The following is a 23997-nucleotide window of genomic DNA, read 5'->3' as shown; positions in this document are numbered from 1 at the left end:
TACTTTCTCCCATTCTTTGAGTAATCTTTTCACTCTCTTATAGTGCCCTTTAAAGCACAAAAGTTTTTAATTTTGATGAAGTCCAATTTTTCTATTTTTCCTCTGGTTGCTCACATATTTGGTGTCATATCTAAGAATCCATTGCCAAATACAAGATCATGAAGATTTACTCCTGTGTTTTCCTCTAAAAGTTTTGTGGCTTTAGCTCTTATACCTAGGTCTTTGATCCATTTTTGTGTCATTGTTGTTTCTTTTAAATCAATTAATTTTTATTGAGAGATAATTGACACATAACACTGTATTAGTTTTAGGTGTAGACTTCATTGTTTTTAGTGTGATAAAATACATATAGCATAATATTTTTCATTTTAACCATTTGTAAGTGTACAACTCAGATTTAGGCATTAGATACATTCACAATGTTGTATAATCATCACCACTATCTATTCCTAAAATTTTTTCATCATTCCCAACATAAATTCTATACCCATTAAATAATAACTCCCTCCCCCAACCCCAGATCCTGGTAACCTCTATTCTCCTTTCTGTCCCTATAGATTTGCCTACTCTAGGTACCTTATGTAAGTGGATTCATACAATATTTGTCCTGCTGTGTCTAGTTAATTTCACTTAGCCTAATGTTTTTCAGATTTATCCATGTTGTAGCATATATAAAAATTTTCACTTCTTGGCTGACTTATATTCCATTGAATGTAAATACTGCATGTTGTTTATCCAGTCATTTGTTGATGGACACTTGGGTTGTTTGCATCTTTGGCTTTTGTGAATAATGCTGCTATGCACGTTGATGTACAAATATATGTTCAAGTTCCTGCTTTCAATTCTTTTGGATATTTGGTAGAATTGCTGGATGATATGGTTGTTCCACTAAACTGTTCTCCACAGTGTCTGCACTATTTTACATTCCCATCAGCAATGCACAAGGGTTCTGATTTCTCCATATCCTTGTAAACACTTCTTATTTTCTGTTTTTTTAATTATAGCCATCTTAATAGGTAGAAGTGGTATCTGACTGTGGTTTTGATTTGCATTTCCCTCTATGCTAATGAAGTTGAGCATCTTTTCATGTGCTTATTGGCTATTTGTGTATCTTCTTTGGAGAAATGTCTATTTAAGTCCTTATGTTTGATTTAGGTTATTTGCTTTTTTTTTGTTGAGTTGTTTTTATATTCTAGATACTAATCTCTTATTAGATTTATAATTTGCAAATATTTTCCCATTCTTTTCACTTTCTTGATAGTGTCCTATGATGCATAGAAATTTTTAATTTTTATGAAGTTTAATTATCTATTTTTTTCTCTTGTTTCCTGTACTTTTGGTGTCATACCCATGAAATTGTTTACAAATCCAATGTCATAAAGTTTTTTCCCTGTGTTTTCTCCCTAAAGTTTTATAGTTTTAGCTCTTAAGTTTAGGTCTTTGATCCATTTTGAGTTAATTTTTACATGTAATGTAAATGTTCAGTTTTCTCAGCACCACTTGTTGAAAAGATGGTTCTTTCCCCATTGAATGGTATTGGAACCCTTTTAAAAAATCAATTAACATTATGCATGAGGGTTTATTTTTGGGTTCTTTACTCTATTCCATTTGTCTGTATGTTTATCCATATGTTAGTACCATACTGTTTTAATTAGTGTAGTTTTGTGGTAAGTTTTGAAGTCAGAAAGTGTGAGTCCTTCTACTTTATTCTTTTTCAAGATTGTTCTGGCGACTGGGGACTCCTTGCAATTCCATGTGATTTTGAGGATGGATTTTTCCATTTCTGCAAAACAGGTAGTTGGAATTTTGACAGGAATTGTGTTTAATCTGTAGATCACTTCGGGTAATAATGACATCTTAACAACGTTAAGTCTTCCTATCTATGGACACAGGATGTCTTTCCATTTATGTAGCCCTTCTTTAATTTCTTTCAGCAATATTTTATAGTTTTCACCATACAAGTCCTTTACTTCCTTGGTTAGATTTATTCCTAAGTATGTGATATTTTTATATTCTATTATAAATGGAATTGCTTTCATAATTTCCTTGTTGGATTGTCATTTGTGGTGCATAGAGAAACACAACTGATTTTTGTGTGTTAATCTTGTACCCCGCAACTTTGTTGAATTCATTTATTAGCTCTACTAGCTTTCTTGTGGATTCTTTGGGATTTTCTATATATAAGATCATATCATCTGTGAATATAAATAGTTTCACCATTTCCTTTTCAATTTGGATAACTTCTATTTATTTTTCTTATCTAAGAGCTCTGGTTAGAACTTCCAGTACAGTGTTGCATAGCAGTAGTAAAAGTGAGCATCTTTGTCTTCTTTCTGATCTTAGGGGAAATACTTTCAGTCTTTCACCATAGTATGATGCTAGCTGTGAGTTTAAAAATAAATGCTCATTGTCTTATTGAGGAACTTTTCTTCTATTTCTTATTTCTGAGTTTGTAGCATGAAAAGTTTGGATTTTGTCATATGTTTTTTTCTGTGTCAATGAGATGATCATGTGTTTTTTCCCCTTTATTCTATTAGTATGATGCATTACATTGATTGATTTTCTTATGTTGAACTGCCTTTGTATTCCTGAAATAAATCCCACTTAGTTATGGTGAATAATTCTTTCAATATGCTGTTGAGTTCAATTTGCTAATATTTTGTTAAGGATTTTTGCCTCTATTTTCATAATGAATGTTGGGTTGTAATTTTCCTTTCTAAGAAAAGGTCCCACAGGTCTCCTGGGCTCTGTTAATTTTTCTTCGTTACTTTTCCTTTCTGTTCTTCACATTATGTAATCTCAATTGACTTATCTTCAGATTCACTGATTTTTCTTCCACCTGCTCAGATCTGTTTTTGAGTTCCTATTGAAAATTTCATTTCAGTTATTGTACTTTTCAACTTTAGAGTTTCTATTTGGTTGTATTTAAAAGGTAGTTCCTATCTCCTATTTATTTGATGACCTATTTTTTTATCTTTGTTAGTTTTTTTAAAGACATAGTTTTCTTTACATCTTTGAACATATTTTGAATGGCTGATTTAAAGTCTTTGGTAAATCCAGTATATGTGCTTCCTCAGGGTTTCTTTTTATTGATAGTTGTTTTTTCCCCTGCATATGCATATGGGACAAACTTTTTTGTTTCTTTGCATGTTTTATAGTTTTTATTGGGAATCAGACATTTAAAATAATATAACATGGGGACTTTAGAAATCATATTCTCTCCAGAGTTTGTTGTTTTTGTTGCCATTTTGTTGTTTGCATAATGACTTTTCCTGAACTAATTCTGTAAGATCTATATTCTTTGTTGTTTGTGGCCACTAGGTCTCTGCTTGGTTAGCTTAGTGGCCAGTTAGTGATTGGACAGAGGTTTTGTTAGATCATTAGAACCAGTGAGTCTCCCTGTCTTTGCTGAGAGGATGGATGGATTTATTTATTTATTTATTTATTTATTTATTTATTCATTTATTCATTCATTCATTCATTCATTCATTCATTTCTTCTGGGACTATTTTAGAGTCATTTGCTGACATGCAGGAAACCAAAGCTCCCAACCACTGTGGAACACTGATGACAAATGACATCAACTGCACAGTTTTCAGCAGCTCCTACATCCTTAAAACTGGGGGGACCATTTGTAGCACAAATGGAGCCAGCTCTTCTAGGGTCTCCCCTCTCTGCACAGTGAGTCCCTTGTGGCTACTGTCCTGGTTTGTGGTGGTTGTTCCCCACTTGGAGTCTCCCTTTGTTTTATTCAGTGGTATCTCCAGTGCCTTTTCCTCTATCCCCCAAGTTTAAATGCAGGCTAAATATTTCCACTGCTTCCCCAGCTCTGAACCTTGTTTCGTTCTCAGCCCCTGCCTCAGACCTACCTTCAATCCTTGCTCCCACTCTTACTAGCTTCTTCTCCACCCCAGATTAGGGCTTTTGGAGTATCCTTACCTTGGACCAAGCATGAGGTACAGTCTCTCACTCCAGTTGAACTTTAATACATGTTACAGAAGCAGATTGAAAATTTGTGTGTTTGAACTTTTTTCAGTATAGCCTGGCATCCCAGCCCTATGTTCCAGTTTCCATTTTTTGTAGAGAATTTGCCATAAGCAATAATATTTGGAAAGCATCACCTTTGAAAGACTTCTATGTAACACTAGTGGGTCCTGGCCTGCAGGATCCAAGGGTCTCTGGCACTGATGCTGCCTCAGGGCAACTAAAAGGTAAATCTCAGCTAAGGAATGATCATAGACTTTCATAGCCCTCCGTGTTTATGGGCCAGAAACAGCAATGATCTAAGAATAATTGGATTGTGGTACCCAGATAGTTTCTATGTGAACGGCCCAGCAAAATTCCAGTTAGAGAATGACTTGGGAAGAGTATGGGACATAGCCTGAGAAATGGCCACAAAAGTAAACTGTCAAGAAATCCAGAAAGCAACCCAGTGAAGGTTTTGGAGGATAATTCTACAGAGGAGATAAAAAGTGATTTGTTGAGTCACTCTGGGAATGGATCAGAAAATGACTTACCAATGTGTTCAAAAGAGAACCTAGACTAGAAGCAACTAGAAAATGCCCTGAAGGTTTACTTGGACAAGAAGCTGGGGTAGACTTCTTAGACTGGGATCTCAATAGATATGGATTGTTCATGGCATGCTGCCAAGTATACATTGCTCCCTCCTGGAAAGTCCTATAGCCCCTTGGAAACTGGATATTTGGTACCCTCAAATAATCAAGAACACTGCCTGAATACCTCTTGGAAGCTTTCCTTCCTTGGTCTAGGCATTAGACAGGCACTAGAAAGCCCAGATTATATGGTTTTGGGTGTGGTAGAGGTAATCTTACCTCTCAAGGTCCTTGAATCTATAAAACTGTTTAGTTGATAGAGACTCAGTCATGGCCCCTTTCTCAGTCCATCTTTCTCTCTTAGTCACCCATTGTTTCAAGGATGGCTAAGCTGAGGTTGCCTAGTTCTTTGAGAGAAACCCTTAGCTAGATTGAGAGACAGGCTGATCATTGTCCCCATCCTGGATAGTCCTCTCCCTGTCCCTCAGCTGTGAGCAAGGAAGGCGAGAGGGCCCTGAGATTTTGGTCATGGTTCACACAGGACCTTCAGTCTGAGATGAACAGACAAACTTTCTAGCTTCTCATACCCATCATCATGAACAAATTGTGGCAGAGCAGGAGTGTATAGGGGACAGGAGAGGTAGACCATAGTCACTCCAAGTCAAGCAATGGCAGGACATGACCCAAGGGATGAGAGTGGAGTTGTGTCCCAACAGAATCCAGTTATGGAGAAGCAGTGCCCCAGAGGCAGAGAATAAAGAGGAGAGTGTCTGGAGGGGATCACCACAGGGGAGAGCATCTTCTTGGAGTTTCCGCTTTAGGAAAAAGATGTTGGAGATTAATTTAGGGATTCCTTCAAAAGCCAAAGAGCCCAGGGAGATAGAGAATTACAAGAAAACTCCAACTGCTAAGCTACAATTGGTAGATGTTCTTAGAGTCAGTTAGCTGGGAGATGCCCAGAAGCTAAATGTCTGTCTGAGTGGTCAAGGGGCTCCAGTGACCAAGGAGTCCTCCACAACGAAGAGTTCTGGTTGCCCAAGATTCGGGATGGACAAGCCTTAAAGAATACATTACTGTCATATAAATGAGCAAATGATTGTCATAATACTGTCATATAAAATTACTCCCCACCACAAACACAACTACTATAAAAGGATTCAGGGGCTTGATCAAAGTGATATAACCCAGTAAGACTCCATTCCCTGGGACCTGGCTGAATTAGTCTTTTCCCCAATTTCTTTACTCCTATGATTTTTATACAGCTGTGTGTGTGTGTGTGTGTGTGTGTGTGTGTGTGTGTGTGTGTGTGTGTGTGTGTGTGTGTGTATGTGTTTATGGTTACACAGGTATTAAAGTAGCACAAATATCCCATGTAACCTCCATGAATGGGAAGGCTCAGAATGTAGGTAGAGCTTCTGAGCCAGCTTCAGTGCTTTCTCATTGAAGTGCCCTTGTCCTCAGATAGCCTAGCCTCTAAGATTTCATAGTCTATCCCCAAAGAGTACTCAGTGGGGACATGACATTTTCCCAGGTCCCAGACCCTCTGTGTCTACACAGAGGCCAGAGGGAGCAGTCTGGCCTAGCAGATCTATATCCCAAGGCTTCAGGCTTCAGGGAAGAGCCAGGACAAGAATTTAGCCCCAAGTGAAGAGAGGGACAACCCTAGACCTGCAACAGGGAAGCACTGAGTAGGGGATGCGGGATTAGGGATCTCCCTGCCCAGGCTGGGAGATTAGCAGACATCCTTGTGAACAGAAACCCCTTAGTTTCCGTACTGGAAGGAACAGGCTCCACCCAAAAGTACCTTCAATAAAAGAATGAGCTTTTTTCACTGCTATCGTCCCAGGAAAAGGCAAGGGCAGGAAGATCCCTGTTAAAAGCCTAGACCTTTTCAGCCTCTGTGTGGAGCCCAGGCACAGGTGAAGGCAGAGTTGTCTTCATAACACTGGGGACACTGAAGTTCAGGAGTGCATGGCCGTCATGGGTCTGATCCTGGAAAAGCATTTGGGAGGAAGTCAGCACCAGGAGGAAGTCCAGGTCCATGCAGAGCCTGCAGATGGGCAGTCATGTAACTACAGGGCTCCTCCCTACCCAGATCCAAGGAAGGTGACAAGTGCATCATGCAGTCAGCACACAGGTGCTAAGGACCAGAGTTGTCTCAGCTGGAACAGACAACTCAAAGACCTGGACAGACACACCTGGAAAATTTAGGTTTAAGTATTAGCAATAGTGTTCATGCTCCCCAGGAAGCCTGTGTCTTCAGCAAGTTCCCACCCAATGTGGGCCAAGGATGCCAGGTACCTCTAGCCGCTCTCTCCACTGCCTCAGGCTCTGTCTTTGGGAATGTGTCCCTTCTAGTCACCCAGAAAGTCCTCCACCCCTTCCTAGGAGGAAAATTTTTCTCAAAGGAAAATTACAGTCCATGTAGAGAAAAATCTGTTGGTTCTCATGCTAGCACATCCTTTGAAGAAGATGGTCTCTATTTCTCATAACCTAGGGATATTTATTCTTTCCAAATATTTTTGTTCCTTGTAATAGCTGAGTGATATCTTCTGTTTTTGCTGTGTTTTAGGTATACATTTTGGAAATCCTGGGAATCTGGGCTTAGAGGAAGGAAGGAATCAGCTTCATCTTATATTGAGGACCCGCCTGGGCTTCTCAAAGGTGAGCAAGGCTCAGGAGGGAGGTTGACAGTGGCATTACACATCCGCCCCATCACAGTTTTATTGTTTCTGCTCAGATGCCGTATTTTTAAAATACTTTATTTTTTTTTCCATAATACTGTCATTACAAAAAAATACAAAAAAACTACTATAAAAACATTCAGGGGCTTGTCAAAGTGGGAAAACCTAAAAACCCCACCCCAGAACCTGGCTGAAGTAGTCGTACCCTAGCTCTTTCACTATTTGACCTTTATAAACTGTGGGGTGGGGTCACACAGGCATCAAAGGACTAGAAATTCCCCACGTAGCCTCCATGAAGGGTAAGAAATAAGAGCTTCATATATCACAAAAATGGGATTTGGAAGTTTAGGGGTGGCTAGGCCCTGAGTTCAGAGGTGTGGGGAGAAACCTGTGACCTTGAATCTCTTTGTAGGGAATAGCTGCCACCTGACCCCAAAGCCCTTTCACTTCCTGATGAAGGCTGGGAGATGGACCCTGCCCTCCATCTTTTAGCCTTAATACGGCAGGCCCTCTTCCCCTTCCCTACCTTTGCATACTCCTGAGAGTAGCAGAGAGGACAGAACTTCCAGCTCTGCAGGGTCTGGGCAGAGGAGCTGTCAGACAGGCTGCTGAGGGCCCCATTCACCTCCATGCCCCCAAATGAAAAGTGTCTCGTGCTCAATGGCCCAGTTCATGGGTTACGACCTTCCCTTCCTATCTCAACCCCGTAGAGGCACACATAGCTCTAAGTGTGTGCTTTGTGTGCATGAATATGTGTGTGATAACCTTGACACTGTGGACGTGGGGGGTGGGACTGGGGTGGGAAAGCAGTGTCCTTTTTATCTTCTCTCCCCTTTCCCCGATAGGAGGAAGCTGAAGGGAAGGGAAAAAAGAGGTATTAGCAAAGCTGAGAGGGGAAGGAGGACATGCTATTTACAGGCGTGGACAAGGGATCTCTATATCTTCAAGTAACACTCAGGTCATTCTCCAGCCACTGGAGTGGGAACTAGATTCAAAATTGACCCCTGGCCTGGGCTAGCTCTCCCCACCTCCCTCCCTCTCCCCCAAGGCAGCCCAGTTCTGAAAGGGATCAGGGGCAGGAACATTTTTCCTGATAACCAGTGGCTTTTTTTCTTTTTTCTTTTTTGCACTTTAGAAAAAGTTGCCAGTGTCCTGTGGACATCAAGCTGGGTGCACATTGGATGGGTTGAGTGTGGGGGGTATTGCTGTGGTAGACTCTGGGTTGGTTGGGGCAGAGCCTAGGAACACGGTAGGTGCTGCTTAAGGATCTGTCGCGTCTGTGGTGTTAATCTATCTGGGAAGCGAACTTTGAACTCGACAATGAGATCTCCCCGCTGGGTGGGCACCTTGGGGAAGGGAAGGCCCTCCCCACGGAGTCTCTTCACGGTGCCTGGCTTGATGACATCATTGCAGGGCAAAGGGATCACTCGGCCATCAATGGTGGGAATGTTTACAGTGCAGCCACACAGTGCCTGGGGAAAATGAGACAGTGAGAAAAAGGTAGGCTAGAGTGATTGGGAAGGGAAGAAAAGATTAAAGTGGAGAATGTCCCCATCACCCCCACCCAATACACTCTGATCCAGGCCTTACCTCCTTGAGGCTGATCAGGGCACTGTACAGCACGTTGGTGCCATCTCGGCGGAAGTGTGCGTGGGGCTTGTCTTTGAGCACAAAGACGATGTCGGCAGGGATGTTGTCTGGTGTGGCATCACCCTCTTTGGGGAAAGTGATCTTAGTGCCTTCCTTCCAGCCACGCTTGATGACAATGTGCAGGATCTTGTCCTCAGTGCGCACAGTTCGCCCATCAGGGTTGAGGCGCCGCCTTGTGATCTTCATGCGTTTTGTGGAGCCGTGGTAGATTTCCTCCAGGGACACCCTCAGCTCATGCACCACAGGTGGGTCCTGCACCTTGCGTCGAGGGTACAGTGGTTCTGGGGCTCGCCTTGGACCCCTGCTCAGCCCATTGAAGCCAAATCTGCCGAAGGCGCCAAATGGGTCCTCATCTTCATCCACATCCATGTCATCTGGGTCAAAGCCACTGAAGGGTCGAGTAGAGCGACTGCTGGCAAAGAAGATATCGAAGGGGTTGGAGCCTCCAAAGAAGGAGGCAAAGGTCGCGTGGGGGTCCCCATGAAAGGTGTAGTGAAAGGAGCCACTGGAGCCACCTGACGAACCACCGCCGGTCTTCAGACCTGGAGGGAGGAGAAGTTAGCGACAGAGTGGCTGGTCTCAGCCCCACTCCTGTCTCCTCCCCTTGCCCCCTAGCTCCTGGTTCATGGGCCTAGAGAAAGAAGCATCCTTTTAACTCCCACAGAGAGAACTGGCCTAAGAGACTAAGAAAAATCTCTGGCAAGATTAATTCCTATTCTTAATTATATGTTTAATAATAAGGAACATCTTGAGGTTCAAAGAGGCTGAGTTACCCAATTGGTGGAAAAGCTAAGACTGGAAGACTTGGAGAATGTGATTTTCAGTCCTGTAACCATATACCTGTGACCAAAAGATGTTTCACAAAGCCTTGAGTGGCTGGCCTGGGGTCACATTACAAGTCATACCTGGCTCTCAGATCTTTGCTTATCTCCACAGACAGGGCAAGAGGCAGTCAGATAGAATTTGACCGTACAGGGTGCTAGTAAATGACCTGTCCCAAATAAGGTAGGGATACAGTCGAAGAGGAAGTCTACTCTTACTCTACTTCTAGCATGGTTTCCTCTTTCTCTGGCTCCTACCCAAATCAGGAGGGCCCTGAAAAGCAGGAAAGATCATTAGCTTGGAGGGGAGCTATTTCTTTCCAAAAAGTTTTCAAATGCTTTATTCCCACAATCGGGGCTCACAGTGTTTCACAACTCCAAGGGGTGCCATTCATACACTGGACAGACATAGACCAAAATGGGAATGGAGCTCCTTGAAGTTATATAGCACCAAGCCCCACACCCCATACCTAATGTCAGAGCAACATGACTGAGCTGGCACATTGCAGGTGGTGGCCCCAGCTGCTCTCTCTGGAATCAGGTTCTATCTAAGGGGCTCAGATTCCTGGAGGCAGTCTTCATGTGGGATGGCAGTGGAGGTGATGGGACTAGTGGGAAGTGGGGGTGGGGAGGAATGAGGGAAGGGGTTAACACTGAGAAATGATCTAGAATATTTAGACTCAGAGTGAGGCCCAGGCTAGGGGCGGGTATTCTTCTCTTTGAGGCCTTTATCTAGAATTTCATTGGCTGTGGAAGCCTGAGCCCAAATTAGCATCTTATTTGCTGGGACCACAAGAGGAGATTTGGGTTTCATTAGAGAGGCCAAGTGGCAAGCAATTCAGAGACTTGTGGCAGCTGCCTCTTCACCCCTCCCCTAAGACTCAAGGTCTGTTCTTTCCTTCTATTGAGGGTCTGATTATTAGATGAGTTCAAGAAGCTTGGCAGAGCTCAGTGAGAGAGGGAGGTTGGACTGATGATGACAGGAGGGGGTAATTTCTCTGCAGGGATTCTGCTGTACTACCACTACCCCTTTTCAAGCTGGGAACAACTTGTCTCCAGCCAGGGCTGCACACAGAGTTTATGTGCACAACTGTTCTGGCTGGCTACTGGGGAGGGGGCAGGGCAGACAGAAATATAACCCGCATTTCCAAGGCTGCCTCTCCCTTCCCAGGCCCTGGATGTCTCCTTAAGGTTGTGCTGCATCCTCAGGAACCCTCCTGGAATCTAGATCTGCATTAGAACCAGTGCCTGGATCTAAGGGCTGAGTAGGGGCTGAGCTTTGCCCTTCACTTAGGTTCGGTCATGCAGAAAGGGGAGGTCTCCCAGCTCTGACTTTTTTCCTAAACAAAAGTGAGGCCTAGCAGAGGAATGAGTGCAATTCCTAGACAGGTCACATGGTGGCATTGTGTCTGCACTGCTTCTCTCTTCCCCACTGCTGTCCCTCCCCTCCCTCCACCCCAGGGAGAAATATTTCTTAGCTGGAGAGTGCTGGGGATTCCAGCAGATGCCTGATGAATCTGGGAATTGGCAAGTCTAGTAGGTGAGGAGGAAAAATGGAAGGAACTAGTGGCACGGAGAATAAGAAGAGGGGGTTGGGAGGACTGGGGTGCACAGAGTATAGGGGCATGGAACACCAAGCAAGGAAGAGGAGAGGAAAAGAACATTCTTTTGAGCACTTACTCTGTATCATATACAGTATGTATCATTAGCTCATCTAATTTTGAGGCCAGAATGGGAAGAATGAGGAGGAGAATGTGGAAGAAAGGTAGATGCCGTTGGGGAGGAGGGACAGTTCTTCCCGGTAAGGAGAGTCCTCAGCTGTGACAGTGTCTCTTAATATAGCCTGACAGGTGCTTGTGGCTGGCGGGTGGCAGGCAGGCCTGAGGGGCAAGCCCAGAATTAGCAGCTACATCATGCCCGTGGGATGTGCTGGGAGGAGCTGCCCTCTCAGAGGCTTTATTTGGGCTTTTCCTGCCACCCTGTGCGTGGCCACCAGCTACCCCAGGGAGGGGGCAAGATGCCAACAGCAGTTCCCCTTCCATTCTTGGATCCCTGCCACTTCCTCAGGGAGTCGGACGTAAACTCTATACCTCTGTTCTGCTGGCCTGAAGTGGGCAGGAAAGGGGACAACCATCTCTAGCTCAGAGCTCCAGTGGTTAATTCCCTGGTTGCTTAAGGGCCAAACTTTCACGCTGATGATTGTAAATGTTCTGTCCTCAGAGAGCCACACACTCCCTTTCCTAACCTTCCCCATCAGCCAATGAAGCAGCAGAGACTCCAGGCAGGACTAATAAGGATGGGAGGGAAAGAAGGGCGGGGAAGGCCTCTGGCTCTAGCTTCTTTAAGGCCTGAACTTGAGGAGGGAGAGGGGCAGAAAGAGACAGGGAGAGGTATGGTGAGTTGAGGCTGGGTCGTGGGTAGTCTCTTCTCTCCTCTGGATGTCAGTACTGGGAACACTTGCCTCCCTCACCCCTCCTCAGTCTCCAGTTCTCTGCTTTGAGAACTGGGTCACCCAGGACCCCAGACAAGGACAGGAATCCAGGACAGGCTGGAGCTCTGCCCTCTTACCTTCCTCCCCATACTGGTCATACAGGCCCCGTTTCTTAGGGTCACTCAGCACATCATAGGCCTCCGCAATCTCCTTAAACTTCTCCTCAGCATTGGGCTCTTTGTTCTTGTCTGGGTGGTACTTCAAAGCCATCTTCCGATAGGCTTTCTTGATTTCATCCTCGTTGGCTCCCGATGGGATTCCAAGAATCTTGTAGTAATCCTTTCCCATCACAGCCACTGGACCGGCACTGGTCTCCTTGTTTCTGAAAGAAACCAGGGCCAATCCTTGATGCCCCTAATTCCTTGTACTCCAGTCCTGTTCCTGATGATCCTGCAATTCCTAAATGACTCACTGTGTAACTTTCAGCAGGTCATACCTGTTCTGTGGGCCTCTGTCTCCCCATCAGTAAAATGAAAGTTTTAGACTAGATGATCTCTTCCAGCTCTGACATTCTAGTATTCTGTGATTCTTTCCTTAGTTCTTGGGTTTTCCCAATAAGAAGCTGGGGGCTGTGGCCCACTTCTTGGGGCTATTCTAAGGCCCAGATCCCTGGGCCAGACCTGAGGACACCCAAGAGCCTTGCTGAGTGAGGTAGCACGATGGACTGATAGACTCATGCACAGAAGCTGGCGAAGATCAACATAGTGGGTGAGGTCACCTGGGCATCATGGTCTCCTACGCCATGCCTCAGGCATGGTGCCCAGGCTTAAGGCTGGGGCAGTGGCCCAGGACTAGGGATAAGCCTGGGTCTTCAGCCAGCTGCCTTGGTCAGCCAGGCTGAGTCAGAGTGTGGGTGCTTGGATTCCTGTCTGCTATTGGAGACCCCAGGCCCCCCTGCCCCACTGCCCAGACTATGCTAAACCTCACGTGTGATTCAGATTAAAGGGTGACTCACAGCCTTTGGAAACTGCTGTTTCTAATGCCCTCATTAGCAGGAGGGTGACACTGTCCTTCCCCCAACCAGGGCAACAGTTCCCTTTACTCATTTCCCAGTGTCTACACACAAAACTGTGTGAAGACATATATCTGTGCCACTTAAGCATCAGTGTTAGTGAACAAAAGCATCCTGGGGATAGATCCTTTTTTCAACCTTAGTTGTTAGGAGACAATTGGGCACTAACTACCATTTCCTTAATGCCTTCTCTACCAGTCCCTCCCTCTCACCTGCCCCATGGTTTAGAATCTAGGTCCAGTGCCAGGCCCATAGACCTCTGATGGTTCCTTCCATTTTGGGTGTAGGAGCATTTGTTATTTATATGGGGAAGAAACACAGGTCTCTAATTCTTTCACTCTAATCTACCTCCACCAAATTCTCTGTGGAGGGAAGGGGACTTTCCTGTAGCTAGAGCTATTTGGGGGAATGGCCAGAAGCCATTCTCCAACCTTTCTGAGCCTTGGCCAACCCCTGTCAAAGTCCAGGGAACCAGAGTCTTTCTAGCAATGTCCTGGGCTGGTAGCCACAGCTGAGAACTGCTTTTCTGCCTCTGACTGCTTCAGAGAAGTGTACAGGGTTTTCTGACAGGAGTGAGGGCTGTAATGGGTAAGAGGAGGCCTCAAGGCCCCAGGTAGGCAGTGATAACTGCCCTAGCTCCTGCCCCCACAGAGCCTGTTGCAGGTGGCTGGGTTGACTCATGATTCTGGGAGTCACCTCACTTTGACGAAGAGAAGGCTCCATTAAGGCGGGTACTCCCCCTTTTCTCCCTATCAGCATGTCACGCCTGGTGGGGGAGGCTGGGGATGGGGGAGGCAGAGAAGAAAGAGCATCTGGGGGAGGGCAGCCATTTTCGGAAGCAGCAGTAAAAGCCCTCTGAGAGGGCACTGGGGGTGGTCTGCCATCTCTGCCTCGGCCCACACCTTCTTTCCCCTGAAACCCTAGCACACCAAGAGGGTGCCGTTAGAGAACTATAGCAGCTTTTAGGCTGAGGGCAAGTGGAACAGTTTGCCAGTGTTCTCGCCCTCCTCTCGCTATCCCTGCATTACCTCTTCATCCAGCCAGCTTCCTTCCTGGCACCCACCTGCTAGTTCTTCTAGACCTATAATTCTCTTGCCTCCACAGACACAGGGCAAGCTCCTTCAAGAATTGCCTTTTTCCTCCTTCTTTCCTCCCTCCCTCCCTCTCCTACCCACAGGCCACGTGTTGGAATGACAAAGGAGCCCCATGGCATGGCACTGCCTTTGATGGAGAAGAATGAAGAGGATGTTAATGTAGAGGCAGGAAGGAAGAATGAGAAATGGCAAGGGGGACTGGTACAGGGAGGGGGATGGTTGATACAGAAAATGAAGTACTGATAGAGGGGGATGAAGGACGACAAATGGAAATGGCTGAGGTGGCAGATGAGTTACCAGTGTGTTTAAAGAGAGAGATGTAGAGAGTTGAAATACTAGAGGAGATGTTTGTGGAAAATGGATGCCTGAAAGATTTGGTATGGGAAATGAATGATGAGGGGTGCAATTCATTCAAATGTAAGGGTAGGGTAGAAGATAGTTCTTACATGTAATTGGAGATGAGATGAGGATGAGATGGAGGAAGTAGGTAGACAATGGAGGGGGATGTGACATGGAGAATTTGACTTGTTACAGGTATGAGTGCCCTTCTCCAGAGGGACTTACCGAAACTTTACAAACCCATTCAGCGTCCACGCTCGAAGTTTTAAGGGCTCCAGCTGAATTTTAAACATCAAGCTGGCTAAGAAGTCTTCTCCCCAGAAGTGTGGGAAGCTCCGGAAAGCTCCTCGGGCCTGTAGTGGGGGTGCTGCTGCGGATGGGCAGGAGAGCACTGTGCGCTTAAACATGCCCAGCCCAGCCCCTCACCTCTGATTGCTCCACTGGAGCCTGCTCGGAAAGCTGCAGCTCTGGAAGCCACCTCCTCAGGTTCTCGGAGGCGCTTGCCCAGCAAGGCCTGTCCGGTGCAGCAGGAGCTGAACCTGATCCCCAGGTGTGGAGAATGAAAGGATAGGGTCCAGCGGCCACCTGCTCTCAGGTGAAGGATTGTCTGGCTGATTGTGAATGGCTGTATGGCAGTGTGACAGTAAGGCTGGCAGTGCGAAGAGTGTATGCTTGTGAGTGGCAGCGTGTGTACCTGTGGCGGGTGTGATTGTCTGTGAGGGCCTAAGAGGCAGTGAGTTCCTCTTGCCTCTCCGGGGAGGACCAGACCCCAATCCCCAAGAACCTACTCAATGAAGTCACTGACGGGGAGTCTCCTCCCTCGCAGATGGGTGGGGCGGGGCGGGGAGGGGGAGAGCTCGCCGGGACAAAAGGCGCGGCGAGGAGAGGAAGGGAAGAGAGGGGAGGGGGTTCGGGCGGGGGAGGGTGGTCGGTGATGTCACCGGCACTGACTGGCAGGGCCGGCTCAGAAACGCCTCCGCCCCGCGGAACCCAATGCAACCCAGCCTGACCCTCCCCGGGCTCAGATGCCGGCTGCCCCCCACCCGCCGTAAGAGGGTCGCGGACATCGAACACATTGCAGACCCCGAGTCCCCACACCCCCACAGCAGAAGAGCCGATGGGCCCTTCAGTGTCCCAACCCCCAGACACCAGGACCCCTGGCTTCGTGACGCCCCCGCTCCTGGGACCCCAAAGTCCTGGATCGACGCCCTCACCAGTGAGGAGCTGCGGGCACCGCCGCGGTCCGTCAGACAGCCGCTGCCCCCTCCCCCGACTCCGGCTCCGCCGCCTCCACTCGGGACAGGAGTCGCCTGCCCGCCGGCGGCAGACAGCGGGCCCGGGAACCCGCCCCCACGGCTCCGCCTCCGCGATGCCCATTGCGCCGTCTGCTCGTCACTCAGCTCAGCCTCTGCTTTAATTGGACAGCTTTCAACGAGTGGCTCTGTGATAGCCGCCCATTCTCCGCCCCTGTCACCCGGCCACACGCGCACACATTCTGGGCAGTGATTGGTGTGGGTCTGATTGGTGCATTCTGGGATCAGTCAACCACACCTCTTCGCTATCTCGTCGTGTCACTGGTGAAAGGGACAGAGGGAGGTAATTCCACGCGCCCTTTGATTTTATTGGTTGGTCTGTGGGGCTCAGACCCGAGTCGGGGGACAACTATTTTAGTCCAATCTCTGGTTTGAGAAGGTGGGGCGTACTGGCCACTGCTCGAATCCTGGGAGAACCTTCTGGAACCCGTGCAACGTCAAAGACAGCCTTAAAGGAAAACTGCACCTACCAGTTTGCGGTGACTCTGGGCATTCTTTACTTTCTTCATTTAGGAGGGTAGGGGAGAGGATAGTGCACTCTGGGAGGTGTAGTCCCTGGGCCAGGATCAAATGGTCACCCCTTCTTACCTGCCTTCCATTGAATTGTGAACTAACCTCTCCCTGACCTGAATGAGCTTTACCTTATCTTGACCCGGAGTTGACCTGATGTGACCTAACTGGATATCAAAACAGACCCGGGTAGACGTGCAGAGTTAAGTACCTTCCTGTCTCTTTGTAACCCGTTGTTCTCCAAAGGTTTAGCACCTCCATAATTCCTTTTCTGAGTCTCCTTTTCATCCTCTGTATAATCCCCTCATCCCTGCTTCTCCATGAGCAGCCCCTTCTCAGCAACCCCCACAGTCCCTATTAAAGTTCTACCTATAATCTTTCATCCTTCTTCCCCTTTGAGTTCCCACGTTTTAGCCCCCTTTTACTATCCCCTCTTCTTAGCCCTATATGATCTCCTGTCTTTCCCCATGATCCTCTGTCTTATCCTATTTTTAATCCTTTACTCCCATGAACTCCCCTATCCTAGTCGCCGCTTTAATCCTTCATCTCAGCTCCACATGATCTCCTTAACACCTTCAGAATCTCCTATCTCAGTACCTCCCCACCCCCATTAAATCTCAGCCCCAGTGTCCCCGATGTTCAGAGCAAGCAGGGCTGCGGAGGCGGTCGCCAGCGGAAGCCGACGCTTGAGCAGACACGGTGCCTGGCGCCCACGTCACTGTCTCCCCGGCCCATCTGTGCTAGAAGAAGCGGGGGTAGGGAGGAGGTAATCTGGGGGTGAAGAGGGGGAGGAGTTCTTGGGGGGAGGTTTGAGGACAAAGGAAGGGCCAGAGCAGAAGCTCTCACATACCTTTCTTTCTATGAGGTTTCCCAGAGACAGTTTGAACACCCATGTGGTCGTTCAAACTGAATAGAGCTGGAAACAGGCTTGGAGAGCATCAGTTCCTAGGCCACAGAGCAGAGCAGAGCAGAGCAGAGCAGGAGAAAGGTCTAGGGATCCTGAGGTCAGGTCTACATATCCTCCCTTACCTGCTTTCTTTCTAATACTCACTATGGGGATCCCAGGTGTAAAGGGGTGTGAGGTGTGAAGGAAGTGTGGTAAGAGGAGGATGGAGAGGAGGGGGGCAAGATGGGGTAGGGGATATAGAGAGGAGAGGTGGGGTGAGAGGGATCACAAGAGGTAGGAGGGAGATGGGGAGTGGAGGGGAGGTGGGATGAGGGGAGATTTGGTGGAAGGTAGTGGGAGATGAGAAGGGAAGGGGAAGTGGGGAGCAGAATAGAAGGGAGGGGAGATGGGGTGAGTAGCAAAAGGATGGGACAGAGAGATGGAGTGAGGAGGAATGGGGAAGGGAAGGGAAGTGGAGTGATGAGAGAACAGAATAGGTGATATGGAGGTGGGAAAGGGAGGATGAGGGGGCTTAGGACTGGTACTCACTCCTTATATCTGGGGGCTCTCACTCCCCCACCTCCAGACTCATGGGGGCCTGGGCTGTGAATGCTCTGCTTCTTCCTATTCCAGTTCTGTCTATTTTGCCTCCTCCAGCTTTGCCTGTGCCAACATGGAGGCTGAGTTTAGTCACCGGCCTTTACCTGGTCCCTGCTAATGCTAAAGTGTAGGCTTAGACCTTCAAGGGCACAGGGCTGTGCCTTCAGACTGTTGTTTGCCGAGTTTGCAGTTGCTGTCCTGTGTCCCATAGCTCTGGGAATCAGATGTGTGTGTAAGGAACCAGGGTACATAGTGTGGCATAGGGTGTAAGAATGTAGGCTCTGGAGGCAGACTGTTCACCTTGTGAGGTTACTTGCCACATGTGTGCTCATTTCCTCCTTTGAAAATTGGGGATAAACAACACCGGTACCTTATAGGGTTGTTGTGAGGGTTAATTAAGGTAACACATGTAATGCACCTAGTTCTGAGCTTGGCATGTTGTTAATGCTTAAGAAAGTTAACTTACTCTGTATGTTCACAGATATCTGGGTGTGTGAGTTCATCTGTAAATGTTTGGCAATTATTTGTACTGTTGTATCTGTGATACAATTTGTGAGAGTGTATTTATTTGTGTAATTACTTTTGTGTGGTAGCATGCGTGATTCTGTGTTATTTGCTGTAGGTATGTGATTTTGTGCTAATGTACATATGTGATTAAATAACTGTGTAGGCCTGTGCCTACATGATAAAGAGTGGATGAAGTGTGTCTTTATGGCTGTTGATATGCTGACACCGTGTCTGCTGGTGTATGAATGCATCTGTGATTGTATCAGTTCCAAACGCCCCCACTCACCCTCCGTCCCAGCGGAGACGTCACAACCCTAGGTGTCCCTCATTTCCTCACCCTGAGGGAACCGGAACCCGGGGGCGGGGCGGGAGTGGGTGACAGTGAGGAGGTGTTTAGACAGGAGCACATGTTCCCTCCCAGACTGTGTATGGGAGGGGGAGCCCTATCTTGCACATACCCTAAAGGCTCCAGAGGAAGTGCTCCCCCAACCCTGTTTTCAGTTCTTTGTCTTGTCACCATGGCAGCAGTTGCCAGGGGCTCCCAGGGTTGCTAAGATCTGGGTGTGGGTGGCTGCCAGGCCCTGTTGCCAGTAGAAACAGAATCCTGGGAGGAAGGCCTACCTCCATAGCTGCCAGCTTTCTGCAGTGACAAGACTGGCCCTTGGACCTCTCCTGTCCCCAAATTTTACCTGTAATTTGTATGTCGCAGTACTAGAGTTGGTGGGGGTTTTAATAGGAAGATATTTAATAGGAACTAGAATATTGAGATTCACCTTCTGAGGAGAAAGGGGGCTCTAGCTTGGCTATTACCATGTTTAAAGTTGGGAGGCCCTTAGAAGTTAGTGACTACCTTATTCTGTCCCTCAACTCTTATACTTCTCCTCTGGCAGTATCTCTTCTTGACTTCTCCAAAGGTTGGTGCTTATTACCTGGTGCTTCCACCTGGTATACGAATACTATGTTGACCCTGTTACCTTGGATGCAGACTGACTCCTTCCTGTGGTCAGACTCTTAGCATATTACCTGGTTACATACTTCATGCTGACACTTGAGCCCTAAATTCAGTCCCACACTGAGCCCCAATTTTGGCCTCAGCCTGAGACACTGACCTTGGTGTTACTCCTGGACCAGACAGTTCCCCCACACCCAGCCTCAGCCTAAGTTCTCCTAGACACAGATAAGCCCTAATCTTGATACTGATACTTGAACTCAGGCACAGAGTCTATTCTGATCCTGTACACTGATTGACCACTGATCACTGACCAGTGATCTAACTCTGTGGTACTTGCCTGGCATCTCCCTTCATGTTCTGAACCTATACTGGCCAGTACCATAAAAGTGCAAAGGTTTTTTTTTCCCCTTGCCTTGGGGTGAGAGGACAGTACTAGAAATGACCAGAAGAGGGCGTGCAACATCAGGTTCTAAAGGCACACTTCACAGAGCCCACCTGGGATGGAGATAATAGGCAGATTGAGATCTTGGATCTTTTCTCTCTGGTCAGGACCCAGAGCTGAAGGCACAGCAATTGGTCTAAGAGGTTGAACTAAAGAAATTAAGGTTCTCAACCCAGTGATGCTCATGTTTTGGGATCATGTGGGTCTGTACAAGCATGGATCTCTCTCCAGTTCAGCGGGCCTCAAGGCTGGGGCTGCTCAAGAAGGTGCTTAACCACTTACTGGCATTGCATGTCTCAGGAGGACTGGATACCTGGGAAGGCATCCCACCCTCAACTCCACATTTCTGTCATATACTCACATAGCTTCACTACCTTCCCTTGTATTCAGTTATCTTTTGGTCCTATTGAGCAGAAATCTGCCTCTCCCCACCTTTTTAAAAAAATATATATTTTTATTGAAGTATAGTCAGTTTACAATGTTGTGTCACTCCCCCACCTTTGGTCTTAGCTCTATCCTTGAGGTCACATCGACCTCATTGGTCCCATCTGCCAGATATCAGCCATCTGCATCCCTTAAGTCTGCTCCTCACCAGGATGAACACCCCTCAGGCCTTCATGTGTTCTTCTTCTGCCTTGTTCAATTCCAGCCACTAAGACCATGTTCCTCTGGCTAGGTTTCAGTTTGTGATGCCTGGCTCTGATTAGCTTTTTCCAGGAGTGCTGGTGCAGTGTACAAACAAGCCAGCCCGCCTCCCTCCTCTGACCCTGCACTTCTTTCCATGTAGCCTCAGGTTACATCAACTTTTTTTTTTTTTTTCACACCAAGTGAAAACTACATCCTTCGTTCTCCCTGACGTGCTAAGTCACATCTTGCCCATTTGTACCTGTTATGATTTTGAAAGGAGTGTTATTATTTATTTTAAAAAACAAAGATATTTGAAATTAATGAAATAAAAAACATTTTGGCAGTGTCTTCTGAGTTTTAGGGCAGTTTTTGGGCTTGGACATCTCTGTGTTTGATGCTTACTTGAAGGTGGGACAAGAAGGGACTAAACTGCTCATTTTAGCAGCACATATTCTAAAATTGGAACATTACAGAGAAGATTAGCATGGCTTCTGTGCAAGGATGACATGCAAATCTGTGAAGTGTTCCATATTTTTGATGAATATTAAAATATAATGTAAAGTGAATGTATATGTTAATAAATTAGTATATTACAAAAAAAAAAAAAAAAAAGAGGGACTGAAGATCCTTAGCTGGCTTGGCTGTGACTTCAGCACTGTGGACAGAGGCCATTGGCAGCACCCCCAGCTATGCCTGGGACTGTGGGTGGGTGGAAGATGATACACACACAGCCTTCAGATGGGGCCAGAAATTCTTGCTGCTCACTCAGGGCCTTACAGTGTATAAAGCTCTTCCCTCTTACCAAACTTGTTCTCTCCTCACTCAATTTTCAACCCAGGAGGCAGACAAAACAGGAACTGTTTTCCAGATGAGGAAACTGAGGTTTAGCAATGTCAAACTCCAAGCAACCCTTTGGGTGCGGTAGGAGAGAGAACATAATTATTCCATGTTTAGCAACCACTATCCTGCTGTGGCTCAAGTGCATTCCTCTTTATTTCTAGGGAAAGTCAGGGTGGGTGGAATTTTTTGTGGAATCAAGGCTTCAGTCAGCCCTGGGAACAAGTGGCAGCTGGTAGGAGGAACAGTGCTGGGAGGGTCTGAAGTTCCAGTCAGGACTCCCCAGATGAAGGTGGGGAAACCCTCCTCATCATTAAGATCCACAGATGTCCAGTTTTTATACCTTTTTCCTGTCCCAATTCTTGGCTTCACTGAGCTTGGAGAGAAGAAGGGATGTGCAAGATGTTATTAAGCTGTTTCTGAGCCTGATGAACCTCCATGGGAAAACTCCAAGGAGGAGGGATATGGGAGTCTGTGAGTGAAAAGGGTGAGTTGTGTAGGTGATAAGAAATCCTGTGACATGGCTATAGGCCTGGCTACCTGTGTATGTCTATTTCTGGGGGAGAAGAGAGGTGCTGGACCACACAGCAGCTGTTTCCTTGAGGTGTACTTTGACAGGCAGCACAATATAGTGGTTAAGAACATGGGCACTGAAGCCAGACTACCTGGTTCCCCTGCTTCCTAACTGTGTAATTGTGTAAACTTGAGAAATTCTCAGCCTCTCTGCTCCTCACTTTCTCATCTATAATACAAATCACATAAGAGTTGTTTTGGAGATTAATTACTTCGTGGAAAGCACTTAGAACACCCAGTGCATAGTAACTGCTCAAAAACATTAGCTGTTATAGGTGGGAGTTAGGGGCTCTGGTGTCCCCACTGCAAAAATCCTCGTATAACTTTATAGTCGGGCCTCTGTATCCCTGGTTCCACATCTGTGGATTCAGTGAACTGAGGATTGTGTGGTACTGTAGTACATATTTACTGAAAAAAGTCTGCATACAAGTGCACCCATGCAGTTTAGACCTGTGTTGTTCAAGGGTTAATCATATTTGTATTTGCAGCTCCTATTTTTTTCTTTTACATTTCCAGAGGCTTAGATTTCTTGAAGATTTTTTTCCTTCCAACTGGCTGGAGAAATATTAGCTATTCACCAACATTTCAAAATGAAGGCCAAATTCCTACAGCAATTCTATGCCCCCATGAGTCTTTAAAATGTGAATCCTTCCTCATATATTGTTTCTTTGGGCACCGGTCATCGAGCATCCTGAGTTCCTTGCCTCAGTGAAGTGAGGCACCTGGGTAGTGGAGACCACACAGGCTCTCTCTGGGCATCAGAAGGGATGTCCTAGCAGGAACTCAACCAACAGGACTCCTTGGGTCCCCTTCAAGCCCAGGCACTGTTACAAGTGCTCATTTCGTGAGCCCAGGCACAGGAGTTTTAGTCCTTCCACACCTGTACACATGCTATTCCTTCCCCCTGGAACAGCGTCCCTTCTCCCTCTCCCTGCCGACATGCCTCACTACTCCTACCCATACTGCAGGTCTCAGCTGAAACAGCCTGTCCCCCAGTAGACCTTCCTGCCTTTGCCATCCACCCCCAAAGCATCCTTCACTTGCCTCTTGGTGGCCCTCATCATTGCGGTAATGAGCTGCTAAATTTCTTACCTTCCCTGGAAGACAAGTGGGGTTCCTATGGTTTGAAGGTAGAATATCTGCCTCTGATAAACAGAATAGGGATGTTCCTGTCTATAGGTACTGGCTCTGTTCTCACCAGGCAAAAGGGATGAATAGGGATTTTATAGTCTTCTGAAAGCCTCTCCAGACTTTAGTTTACCCAACCCTATCGTATCACAAAACAATTTGCAAAGATTGGGAGGAAACTCTCAGACTAGGAGAAAACACCCAACTACTTTTCCTACTTTGTAGCTCAGTAGAAACTAGGAAAAATGTCTAAACTGGTCCTTGGTGTATGTGTCTATATTGGGGGTGTGGGTGGGATGGCGTGTAATACATAGCAATTTCTTCAAAAATTCTGGCTCTTCTGTGCTCCCGATTCCTGTGTCCATGGTGCAACCCTTGCCTCCTGCCACCTCCACCTATCTTGTGGTATTCCTGGAGGCCACAGCTGCTCCTGTTTTAGACTCAGGAACTGGCCAATGATAGGAAACCAAACAGAAACTCGGCAGGTGCCCCAAACAACAAGAAACAAGAGGCCAAAAGAGCATCACAATCTTTTTATTATGATTTCCACTGTGCCCAGCCTCTGGGAGCATCAGCTCTTTCTGGAGTGAAGCTGAGCCATGGGGAGGAGCATGCAGCTGTTGTGATGGGAGGACAGGGCTTGGGAATGTTCCCCTGAGCTTACTGTCAAGTTACCTTCTGCAGAAAACCACATAGGAAGGGCATGAGGGACCAGAGGCCATTGGATCCTCCAGTGTTACTTGAGTGTTCTCAGAGGCTGTCCCGCAAGCCTGTGTTTGGCTGGGAGACAGATCAGAGGCCATCTCTTGTAGCCAGCTAGGCTTGAAGGCCTTTGTTTCAGCACAGATATAGAAAGGCCTTGCTATTTATACCTTGATGTTCTTATTTGTGGTCACGCCAACCCATGCTATACAAATTGGAATGTGATTGGGCTTTTTAGTCACTGGTCTGAGCAGACCTGACACCCTCTCCATGATC

At 46.8% G+C, this 23997-nt stretch overlaps 2 protein-coding genes and 1 non-coding gene across 8 annotated transcripts in view; 2 read left to right on the top strand and 1 right to left on the bottom strand.

Moving 5' to 3' along the window:
• LOC116663180 overlaps positions 1-23997 on the top strand; it is a 41929-nt gene that overhangs the window by 8919 nt on the left and 9013 nt on the right. The window contains exons 4-6 of one of the 4 annotated variants that reach the window (XM_032477909.1): positions 1720-1794; positions 3515-3681; positions 7126-8157. In XM_032477909.1, coding sequence (XP_032333800.1) covers positions 1720-1794; positions 3515-3681; positions 7126-7161 — 278 coding nt within the window. In that variant the 3' untranslated portion in view covers positions 7162-8157. Of the gene's footprint in view, positions 1-1719; positions 1795-3514; positions 3682-7125; positions 8158-9001; positions 9133-14388; positions 14834-23997 lie in introns of those variants that run through there. The other 3 variants (XR_004319305.1, XR_004319304.1, XM_032477910.1) reach the window with 3 other exon arrangements.
• Positions 7328-15993, bottom strand: DNAJB5 (DnaJ heat shock protein family (Hsp40) member B5). 3 transcript variants are annotated; one of them, XM_006187874.3, is made up of 4 exons: positions 14870-15051; positions 12277-12521; positions 8828-9429; positions 7328-8709 (listed from the first exon to the last, which is right to left on the bottom strand). In XM_006187874.3, exons 1-4 carry the CDS (start codon positions 15049-15051, stop codon positions 8476-8478), a joined length of 1263 nt encoding a protein of 420 aa, XP_006187936.1. In that variant the 3' UTR covers positions 7328-8475. The 3 variants fall into 3 exon arrangements, with proteins under 3 accessions (XP_006187936.1, XP_032333795.1, XP_014417442.1); XM_032477904.1 differs by lacking the exon at positions 14870-15051 and adding an exon at positions 15859-15993 and having other exon boundaries at positions 7922-8709; XM_014561956.2 differs by lacking the exon at positions 14870-15051 and adding an exon at positions 15071-15184 and having other exon boundaries at positions 7922-8709.
• LOC116663420 lies at positions 20911-21017 on the top strand. Its single transcript, XR_004319673.1, has one exon. It is a non-coding gene; the product is annotated as a U6 spliceosomal RNA (small nuclear RNA).

Source organism: Camelus ferus, chromosome 4, assembly GCF_009834535.1.
Source record: "Camelus ferus isolate YT-003-E chromosome 4, BCGSAC_Cfer_1.0, whole genome shotgun sequence".
Classification (NCBI taxonomy): Eukaryota; Metazoa; Chordata; class Mammalia; order Artiodactyla; family Camelidae; genus Camelus; species Camelus ferus.
Note: the sequence above shows the minus strand (reverse complement) of the source record. Positions and strands in the feature narration are given on the sequence as shown.